Genomic DNA, 11787 nt, shown 5'->3' with positions numbered 1-11787 from the left:
GAAGGTATTTATCAGCTCTAGGAGTTCCCTTGAGGAGTTTTTTGGGTCACTTATGTAAACTATCTTATCATCTGCAAATAGTGAAAGCTTGACTTCTTCTTTTCCTATTTGTATCCCCTAGATCTCCTATTGTTGTCTTATTTCTGTAGCTAGAACTTCAAGTACAATATTGAAGACATATGGAGAGAGTGGACAGCTTTGTCTAGTTCCTGCTTTTAGAGGAATTACGTTAAGTTTCTCTCCATTTAGTTTGATGTTAGCTGTTGGTTTACTTTATATTGCTTTTTATTATGTTCACGTATGTTCCTGTTATCCCTGGTCCTTCTAGGACCTTTATCATGAAGGGGTGCTGGATTTTTGTCAAAGGCTTTTTCATCATCTAGTGAGATGCTCATGTGGTTTTTCTTTTGCAGTTTGTTTTATGGTGGGTTACATTGGTAGATTTTTATAATGTTGAAGTATCCCTGCATTCCTGGGATGAAGCCTACTTGATCATGGTGGATGCTTTTTCTGATGTGTTCTTGAATCTGGTTTGCTAGTATTTTGTAGAGTATTTTTGCATCGATGTTCATGAGGGAAATTGGTCTATAGTTCTCTTTCTTAGTTGTGTCTTTGTGTGGCTTGGGTATCAAGGTAATTGTAGCCTTGTAAAAAGAGTTTGGCAGTAAGCCTGCTGCTTCTATTGTGTGGAATACTTTGAGCAGTATTGGAATTACTTCTTCTTTGAATTTCTGGTAGAATTCTGCACTGAAGCCATCTGGGCCTGGGCTTTTATTTTTTTGGTTGGGAGACTTTTGATGACTGCTTCTATTTCATTAAGGGTTATAGGTCTGTTTAGATTGTTTATCTGTCCTTGATTTAGTTTTGGCAAGTAATATCTATCCAAGAAATTGTGTATTTCCTTTAAGTTTTCAAATTTTGTGGAGTACAGATGTATTTCCTTTAAATTTTCAAATTTTGTGGAGTACATATTTTCAAAGTATGCCCTGATGATTCTCTGGATTTCCTCAGTGTCCGTTTTTATGTCCCCCTTTTCATTTCTGATTTTGTTAATTAGCATGCTCTCTCTCTGTCTTTTGGTTAGTTTGGACAGAGATTTGTCTATTTTGTTGACTTTCCCAAAAAACAACTCATTGTTTCATTGATTTTTCTCAATGTTTTCCTGGGTTCTACTTGATTAATTTCAGCCCCCAATTTGATTATTTCCTGGTGTCTGCTCCTCCTGGGTAAGTTTGCTTCTTTTTTTCCTAGAACATTCAGCTGTGCTATTAATTCTCTAGTGTGACTGTTCTCCAGTTTTTTTATGTGGGCACTTAGAGCTATGAACTTTCATCTCAGCACTGCTTTGAGAGTGTCCCATAAGTTTGGGTATGTTGTGTCTTCATTCTCATTGAATGGAAGTCTTTAATTTCTTTTTTTATTTCTTCCTTTAACCTGGGATGGTGCAATTGTGCATTGCTCAATTTCCATGAGTTTGTAGGGTTTCTCTGATTTGTGTTATTGTTGAATTCTAATTTTAATGCATGGTGGTTTGATAAGATAGAGGGGATTATTCCCTTTTTTTTTTTGTATCTGTGGAGATTTGCTATGTTTCCTATTATGTGGTCTATTTTAGAGAAGGTTCCACGTGGTGCCGAGAAGGTATATCCCTTTGTGTTTGGGTGGAATGTTCTATAGATGTCTGTTAAATTCAGTTGGGTCATAACTTATATTAGTTCTGTTGTTTCTTTGTTAAGTTTCTGTCTGGAGGTCCTGTCTAGTGATGAGAACGGAGTGTTGAAGTCTCCTACTATTAGTGTGTGAGATTTTATGTGCGATTTGCCTTTAGTAATGTTTCTTTCACAAATGTAGGTGCCTTTGTGTTTGGGATATAGATGTTCAAAATTGAGACTTCATCTTGATGGACTTTTCCTTTGATGAACATGAAATGTTCTTCATTTCTTTTGATTGATTTTAACTTGAAGTCTAGTTTGTTAGATATTAGGATTGCTATACCCACTTTTGTCTTGGGTCTGTTTGATTGGAAAATCTTTTCCCATTCCCCCATTCTGTGTTTTCTTTATTGTTTCTATTTCAGCTTTCAATCCTCCAATTGTTTTGAGTTGTTTCCTTCATTTGTTTAGTTGTTTTTTCTTGGTGCTCTTTAGATTCTTTGAGAGATTTGTTTTTTTCTTGAATTTTTTCCATTTAATTGATTTTTTGTTTGTTTTTTCTATTTCTTTAAGGGATTTCCTCGTTTCCTCTTTGAAGGTCTCTATCATCATCATAAAATAATTTTTAAGGTCTGTCTCCTCTGCTTCATCTATGTAGTGCTTTTCAGGTCTTGCTGGCATTGGTTCTCTAGATTCTGGTGGAGTCATGTTGGTCTTTCTATTGCTGAGTGAGCTCTTATTCTGTCTTCTTCCCATCTCTTCTTCCAGTGGGTGCAGGTGGGGTGTTTCCTTCTATCTCCACTGGTCTCCTTTCTTCCTGAAGCTGAAGCTGTGGATGCTGACACTGAAGGTGAAGCTGAAGCTGGGGTCTCCAGAGGTTGGGGCCTGGAAGGGCTGATGTCTTTCCTGAAGCTGGGATTGCCAGAGGTTGGGGCCTGGGAGGGATGAAGTCTTTCCTGTGTGGGTGGGTCTTCTGGATGCCAGTAGCAGCCCCCAGAAGATCGAGGGGAATGGGTGTTGGGCGGGAGATGGAGAGTGTCCCCCAGAGACCCAAGTGCACCTGAGGGTGGGATTGTTGCTCTGCTTTATTTTTTAATAACAGAAGATGCAATTCTTTGGTTCACTTTCAGAATAACTTCCTAATCTTTACAATTGACAGTAAAATATGATGTCCTCACCCCTAAACTCATCCTATTTGACTTTGATGGCATGAAGCCCTGAGTTTTCCCTTTAAATGTTATTCAGCAAGTCTGGTCTACAAAGCTACACAGAGAAACCTATCTTGAAAACAAATGTTATTTCTTATATTTATTGGATATTTTTCATTTATTTCTTTATTGAATATTGTTCCATGCAAATAACTGATGAGCAAAGGGGTTAAGACTGGCCTGGTTTAACCCACAGAAACAGCTGACCTGAATAAGCAGGAGCATTTGGACCCCTGACTGATGGTTATGTGGACAGCATGGGACTGATCCAGAACCCCTCACTGTTGGTATCATTGAGGAGGCCTAGGTAATCTATGGGACCTTGGGTAGTATTTATCCCTGGCATACAAATGGACTTTGGCTGCCCATCCCACAGTGAGGGAGGCTCTCTCAGTCTGGACTCCTGGGGGAGGGCTTAGACCCTGCCCTGGGTGAAATGACAGACTCTGGAGATCCTCCTAGGAGTGCCTCACCCTCCCTGGGGATGTGAGTGGAGATTGCGTGGGTGACTGGGGGGCCCGGTGAGGAGGGTAGGGGAGAAGGGGAGAGAGAGGGAGCTGGGATTGATGTGTGAAGCAAGCTTGTTTCTAACTTAAATAAATAAAAAAGGAAGAAAGAAAAAAGTTTCATCTTTTGTTAATGAAATCATCCTGCCTTAGTGTATTTGATGTGATATCTGTTGATATCCTTCTCTTGTGATTTATTTCTCTTTCACAGATGTCATTAGCTGTATTGTTTGTATGTCATATGTTTACTGTTCTGTTTTAACAAGATTAAATAAGTGACCATAAGAATTATTCTCCCAGCTCAGTGTAGCATTTCATTAATTGCACTTAGTGGACCTGTTATACTGATGAGTCATCTTTATACAAAGAATAAATAATGTGATCACCATCAAAACACTAGTTACAAAATATTTTATATTTTAATTCTAGTATATTGACATAGTCCTAATCACATCACATAGCTTTCAGACACATGATCATCTGGCTGTCTACAAATTGATTTCCTGTTACCATAAAATAAAATTTAAAAACAGAAGGCATTTAGAAGTGTATGTTAATGTTAAATATTCTCTAGAGCTGCTGGCAAGAGCTAGTGTGATTTTCACAGTGACATATTAGATATCTCAAATATGAATAAATGCACAGTGACCTTCTCACATACAGAAAATGAACTTGGTAAAGGAAAAGAGAATAATGATTCAGGAGATGGGATTTATGCTAGGGAATGAGCTTTAAAAGTACATCAAAGAGCTCAGAAAGGTTTACTTTATCTTTATTTCTCTCAAATTGACTAAAGTTCAAGTCACAAATATTTGTAGCTGATAGTATTGTTCTGTTTTTCTAGCTGCTACTTTCTTCATGTTTAAAGAGAGTCCATTCAACATCCTGTCATATTTCAGTCTTTCAGTCTGTGGCAACTGCATTTCTTTCTTTCTTTCTTTCTTTCTTTCTTTCTTTCTTTCTTTCTTTCTTTCTTTAAATTAGAAACAAGATGCTTCTTTCCATTTCCCTCCCTCCTCCTCCACAGACTAAGAGATTCAAATTAAGTCTGTAACATTTGCTTAGCAGATGTACTTGCTGATATTGCAACAAACCTGGCCTTGGTTCTTAGCACCCATATGGCTGCTCACAACTGTATAGAACTCTTCTTACTCCAGGGGGACTAATGCCCTCTTCTCTCCTTCTTGAGCACTATGAGTTCATGCTACATAGAAACTCATGTAGGCACTCACTCATAATATAAAATAAATAGACTTCCTCCCCTGGGCTCCACACAAGGCGCCACAGAACCTGTGGCATTATGGAAGGCCAGGCTAATCCTAAGGACCCCAGATAAGACATCTTCCACTCTCCACTAAACCCCTCTAAGCCAACCCAAGAGCCACAGACTGTATCTCCTCCCCTGGGTTCCATGCAAAGAAGATAGCCTTAGCAGCTTTAGAGGAGGACAGAATGGTCCCAGTAACTATGGGTAAGATGCCTCACACTGCCTGCTAACACTCCTTAAAAGCCACCCAGTAACCACAGATTGCACCACTCTAAATGGAATTGGTCTCAGAGGGATATATTGCTTTTGTTTCATAAACTGTAAATTCCTTAACCTTCTAAATATTTGTACCTATACCCATGTATTAACTTTCCTGCCATCTTTGGTAGCAAATCTTGCTATTACAATGGACATTGGTGAATACTCATATTGGCAATATTTCAAAGTATTGAGACTAAATGAGTGTAATTCCTCAGTCCTAAATGACACATGTATATTTCCTATTTTAAGGCAAAAGAAATATCCTGACAAGGTTGAAAATAGAATATAGAAATAGAATATAGAGAGGAGTGTTATGAAATTCCTTCCTCTGTATGTGATAAATCCATTGTAATTATGGACTTATAGCAGCTCTGGCTAATTTCTTTTTTATTTATTTAATTTAGAAACAATCTTATTTTGTATATTAATACCAGTTCCCTCTCCCTTCCAGTCTCCCATACCCCCCACCAACCCCCCCTCCCCACCCCCCATTGCACCCACCATCCACTCTCCAAGGAGGGTCAGGTCTTCCATGGGGCATCATCATAGTCTGTCCCATTATTTGGGGGAGGGCCTAGGCCTTCCTTTGTGTATCTGGACTGAGAATATCCCTCCATGGGGAATGAGCTCCCAAAGTTCATTTGTACAGTAGGGATAAATTCTGGCTCCACTGTCAGAGGGCCCACAGACTTCTCAGGCCTCCTAACTGGCAGTCACATTCAAAAGGCTTGGCTCGGTTCAGTTCTGGTTCCCCGGCTTTACATCTGGGGTCTGTGTTCTGGCTAACTTCTTCAATAATCCATAAGACTGAGATCATCATGACTCTGTCATTGATAGATAAAGAAGTTCATATACCATACCATGCAATGAACTTAAAATCTGTTTTCTGTAATTCAAAACAGTGTTTGACATGCATTGTTACTTAGTAACTAAATACTCAGGAGATGAAATTTTGTATAGTTAACCATCATGCTTTTATTTATTCTAAATAAGACACAAATAACATTTTTAGTTACATATTGACACTTTTGGATTTTCTTATATAATTCCTTCTGGAAATTAAGAATATTTTATTTTTTTCTTGTCAATACGTTAAATGTAGGTTCTTTCCATGCTTTCTGGATTATATGTATCTCCAATGCAGAGACAAACTGTCAACAAAACACTACCATTAAACTGAAAAATAGTTCAGTTGAATTGAACTGCTATCTATAACATATTCATCTCATCTAACACCTATTGAAAACATTTTTTCTAAGCATTTTATGAAATTTATTCCAAATTTAATTACATTGTATGCTATGAAGAAATACGTAACAAATAGAAAAATATAAAGGGACTCATTTTTAGCATACTATACTAAATAAAAGCATCAGTCAACAACAAACAAATTAAGAAAATGTATAAAAGTATGATGAGTAAACAAAACTCTTTCAAATTATGAAGGAGCCATGGAATAAATCAGTGCAAGTAAAAAAATTCCTAGAATAAATGCAAATGAAAAATACACCTTTCCAGGATTTTGGGGATACATTAAATACAGTTCTAAAAGAAAACACTATAGCTATGAATGTTTATGTTTATGCAAATCTTCCTGACAAAAATTAGTGCTTAAAGTGGAATATTTAATCAGAAACTCATAGCATATAAAAGAGAATATGTGAGTTTTAAGTCTTGATACCTAAATAGTATTTCTATGTAATTCAGGGAATCTTATGGAAGAAGATGTTGATTTTAAAAGCCAGAAAATTACAAGGAGTGTTATGAAAACCTGAATACGACATGACTTTTGCACTTACAAACTCACTTCCATGACTGTCTACTCAAAACTGGACCTATTAACATCTCATCATGGAGTTGGGGAAATGCTCATAAAACCCTACCCCTTGCTGAGGAGCTACAGAAAGTAGCAGTCATGAGCAAATTGTCTTTACTCAGGTAAATACACCCTACCTACATTCATAAGTGCAATCCTAATTAAATGTAGTGGGTCACAACAGAATAAACCAGAAAGGCATGCAAAATGGAAAGACACGCTAATAAGAACAAATGCTTTTGAGAATGAGAAGATAGATTATAATAGGGGATAATATAATCAAATGTGTGTAATAAAATTATAAAACAATAATTTAAAGAGAAATAAAAATGGGTATAATAATGGAAACAATAGCAAAGGAGAATTAGCATATTATTCAGAAATACCATTCTAAATGTACACTTGGGAGAATCGCAGACACTGCCTGTCAGAAATAGCTTCACATTTATGCTGTAATACTTTTATTATAGTCAAAACATGAAGCAGGCCTGTCCCAAATTCTAGGTGCGTGGAGAGTTTGACACCTATGTAAAATTAAGTAGTCTACAGACTTTAGATGAACCCAGAACTCTTGCTTATTAATAATGATATAAAATGTACATTAATGGAGACCATAATGTCAAATGAAATATGCCAGAATCAGAAGATCAAGTATTTTGTTTCCTCTCATATGTGGAATTGAGAGAAAAATAAACATGAACTTTACAAGAAGACTCTTGGGGAAGATGAAGATAACCACTAGCAAGAAGAGTGGCAGTGGACACAAGGAGTGGAAGAAAGGAAAGTTAAGATGATCCCATTATATAAATGTGTTTGAAATTTTCATAGTGCAAACCATTGTTTCTATAATATACAATAATGCAAGTAAATGAAAAACTAAGCAAAATTTAATAATAAGTTTATCCTCTGATAATTGAAATATAAAATAAATATAATTCAAAAGCATAATAATTCAAGAAAGAAGGAGCTTTGGAAATGGCATTATTATATAAACTGAAACAGCATAAACTCTGAAAACATGTTGGCTTCTACAATGACTAGATATTGGCTTTATTATCAAGACCTGGACTGCATACAATCAACACTGACAAAAAAAATCACTGAAAATGTCTAAGTAGAACATTTTCAAAGTTTTCTGCCAATTACAGTGCATACTGAGATTCATGTAGAGAGCCAATCTTAGCTTCTCAGTTACCTGAAATCATCAAGGCCACCTGTTTGTCAAAAAGTCAGATGATGGTTTCCATAAACTACCATGTCTAGTCAGTAACAGCTAAGATTCATTTAACAAATTGCATTAGTCACCAAGTCCATCAAAGATGTAATACACACAAGACAAATATCTCCATGCATAATAATAAAATATTTCCTGAAATCTTTACATATAAAATCTTTTATTTCACTGCAAATTGATGACAGATTAACAAGTATATTTTATTCCAATTCTCTCTGTGTAAAATGACTTACTCTCCTTTTCATTCCTCACTCTGGGAAAAATATTCTTCAAAAAGTATTTAGATTTATTTAAATCATAGTTTAAATTAGTTTGTCACGTTTAAGAAAGTATATAACCTGACTCCACACAAAGGAGGTAAGCTTTTCATCGCTATGTGTTTTTAATGGTTATTAATTTTTAATTTTGTGTTTCATCTGTCATTTTTTAGGTCTAGCATCCATTTTATTCTAAAATTTTTATCTTAAAAGTTCCCCTACTAGGTGATAAAATTATGCACATGTAAATTTGGACTTAATAATATATCTGCTATAGAGGAATGAGATTCACACATCTATGGAACACACTCTATAAAGATAATAAATCCACAAATGATATAAAATAGTTACATTATTTGTTATCCACTAATATAGCTCATTTTGTGATCAGCTGTAGTTTCCAGATATATAAAAAATAAGGTTGTCTTTTTTTCTTTTTTAAATAAATCTTATTTAAATTGGAAGCTATCCATGTCATGTTTAATGAAATAAAAATAAATCATAAGCAAGCTATTGAAGTGAAGCATGCTGATATTTTATTGTAACTCATAGTTTTTAATGACATAGCTTATTTTATATAACTATTCTTCTCAATTTAAAATATATCTCAGTGAAGACTTCATAAATACTACCTTGAGAATACGACTGATAATCACATCTATCTATGAGCGTCTTCTCATAGGATATGACCACTTTACATTAGAATGTATCATTAGGAGGGAAGACTTGGTCATTCTATTAACTGTGAGGTTTCTAAAAAAAAAATGAAAACTTTGGTTCATTACTCCTTGAACTTTGGTTCTTATAAGCATGCCAATCTTGATTTAAAATTGGCCCCTGAGGATGACTACATGGTGCATGATGCTCAGCATGCTTAGATACCTTTCTGTATAATTATAAGGTAGAGAGGAAGGACATAGACTACTTTACTGAGACTCATCGCAGCTCCCATCAATCATTTGTTTAAGAACTACTGTGAATATTTTAGTCCAGCAAGATCTGAATAAAACTGTTTGCCTGACTTCCTTTCCCTTTTAAGAAAATGAAGGCACAGATATTGGGAAATCTCAAAGAAAACCTTGAAAGTTGTCAAAATTTTAGGCATCTGATATAGAAATGTCTGTCTGTGTTTGGTTTTTTCCCAACAGTTTAACTCACAGTAAGTATTCTTAAATTTCTAAGAACTTACAACAGTTAAAATAAAATGAGGTATTTACTGTAAGACTGCACACACTAAAATTGGTATTTCCACAAGGACTGTCAGGTTTTCTGGCAAAAAAAAAGTGATAGTGACACAAGATTCTAAAAGTTAGCACCATATTTTTAAACTGTACTTTTAGTAGAACTTTGACTTTGCACTGCTTTGGAAGATTATGTCTTCATCAAATATCATATGTATCAATGCAGCCAACAGGACTTCTGTAAAAAGAATAGAAATGACTTATTAGTAATGAAAGACAATTCATACTTCAAGAAAGCAAAGAGCAAATAGTACTTTAAATGGTGTTCTACTTTTGTTTATTATATAGTCAGAGTTTTGCTTAGATTTTTAAAACAAACTGTAAAGAAAAATCCAGAATCACATGCATGTTCTTGAATCCGAATACAGATAATCAAGAGATATTTGAACCAAATCCTCAGTAGTTATTTAATAGTCTGCAGTTTGTTCCTTTCACAAATGGTGGGAAAAGTTCCATTGAAACTATAAAGAAATCTATTATCTTTCTTATGTAACAAACAAGTGTCTTGTTTCTCTATTTGGCATTCAGTTTGTAAAAACACTGTTAGTTATTTCAACTTTGAGGTAACAAAAGCTAATTATGAGAATAAGACATACACACAATATTTTATTAAGATTCAATCAACATAAGTGTCCCTTTTAATTTCTGAACAGTTTAGGGCAGCTCACAATGAGCACCTGGAATTACACGAATAAACGTGAATTCATCCTCATGGGATTAACAGATTCCAAAGAGATACAGCTGGTCCTCTCTGTGCTGTTTCTCCTGATATACCTGGTCACTGTACTGGGGAACATAGGTATGATACTGATCATTCATCTAGATGTCCAGCTTCACACTCCAATGTATTTCTTCCTCACCCATCTCTCATTCCTTGATCTTAGTTACTCAACTGTCATCACACCTAAAACCTTAGAGAACCTGCTGACTTCTACGAAGACCATTTCTTACATGGGTTGCTTTACTCAAATGTACTTTTTTGTCCTTTTGGCTGGTGCTGAGTGTTTCCTTCTGTCTTCAATGGCCTATGATCGGTACATAGCCATCTGTAACCCTCTACACTATTCAGTTGTTATGTCCAGCAAGTTGTGCAGTGCCCTTCTTACTGGGTCATATGCGTTAGGAACTGTGGGTTCCACTGTCAATATGTTATGCATGGGTACATTGGATTTCTGCAACTCTAATGTCATCCATGATTTTTTTTGTGACACAGCTCCACTTATAGCTCTGTCTTGCAGCAACACACATGATATTGAGTTCATTATATTTGTTTTTGCTGGTTCCACCCTACTGTTGTCTCTTATAGCAATATCTACATCCTACATGTCCATTCTTTCTACTGTCTTAAAGATCAATTCCGCTTCAGGAAAACAAAAGGCCTTCTCAACTTGTGTCTCTCATATCCTGGCAGTCACCATATATTATGGTACCATGATCTTTACTCATTTAAAGTCCAATAAGTCCTTCTCCTTGGGAAAGGACCAAGTGGCTTCTGTGTTTTACACCATTGTGATCCCCATGCTGAATCCACTCATTTATAGCCTTAGAAACAAAGAAGTAAAATATGCTGTCATTAGAATTATAAAGAAAAGAGAGATAGCTCTGGACAACTAAGATAACAATAATGCTAATAATTTAACTTTTCTTTTTTTACATCGTTCCCCTCACCTCTCCATTTAAAAATGAGCAAAAGCTTTTATATTCCTGTTTTTATGGAGTTTCTATTGAATAAACATTTCCTTGTGACTTCCAGGAATGTGTTTTAAAATGTACATTTTATAACAGAAAATGAAATACTTGTTATACAAATGGTTTAATTATCTGTTTTTATAGGCAACAAATATGAAAAATTTGAAGATGTGTTTACAGGTCTTAAAACTATACCATGCTTGAATCTTATTATTGTACCTTATGAGTAATATAATTTTCAAAAGACCAGAGTATCAGATGGTACCCTCTTGTAATATGAATTAGCAAATTTCACAGAGTGCTTCATCCTCAGCTTTATCAGTAACAGAGAGAAAAATTCAAAAACAAAGCTTTAAGATGATATATGAATTCCTTTTGAGGAAATAACCACAAATGACAGCTATTAACATTATAAGCCTATTGATTTACATGAAATGATTTTGCTTATATATGAAGACTATTGACTTATGTTCTAAACATTATTTTCAGTTATGCTAAACCACAAGCACCATTATCTGAAAAAAAAACATATAACATATAATCATTCAAAGCTTAGGTTCATGATAAATTATTAAAATAAAATAAAATTAAGGGCAAACTGGTTATAACTGAGAAACTGACATTTTACTTACTAGAAGATTGAAATATTATTGACA

The 11787-nt window shown here is 35.1% G+C and overlaps 1 protein-coding gene across 1 annotated transcript; it reads left to right on the top strand.

The window, feature by feature from the left end:
- Positions 1 to 10111: 10111 nt before the first annotated feature.
- LOC101826937 (olfactory receptor 8H1-like) lies at positions 10112 to 11056 on the top strand. Its single transcript, XM_013119221.1, has one exon. The coding sequence runs from the start codon at positions 10112 to 10114 to the stop codon at positions 11054 to 11056; it is 945 nt and encodes a 314-aa protein (XP_012974675.1).
- Positions 11057 to 11787: the final 731 nt, after the last annotated feature.

The sequence above is a fragment of the Mesocricetus auratus genome, unplaced genomic scaffold, assembly GCF_017639785.1.
Source record: "Mesocricetus auratus isolate SY011 unplaced genomic scaffold, BCM_Maur_2.0 Super-Scaffold_100004, whole genome shotgun sequence".
Taxonomy (NCBI): domain Eukaryota; kingdom Metazoa; phylum Chordata; class Mammalia; order Rodentia; family Cricetidae; genus Mesocricetus; species Mesocricetus auratus.
This window is presented reverse-complemented; position numbering and strand designations above follow the sequence as displayed.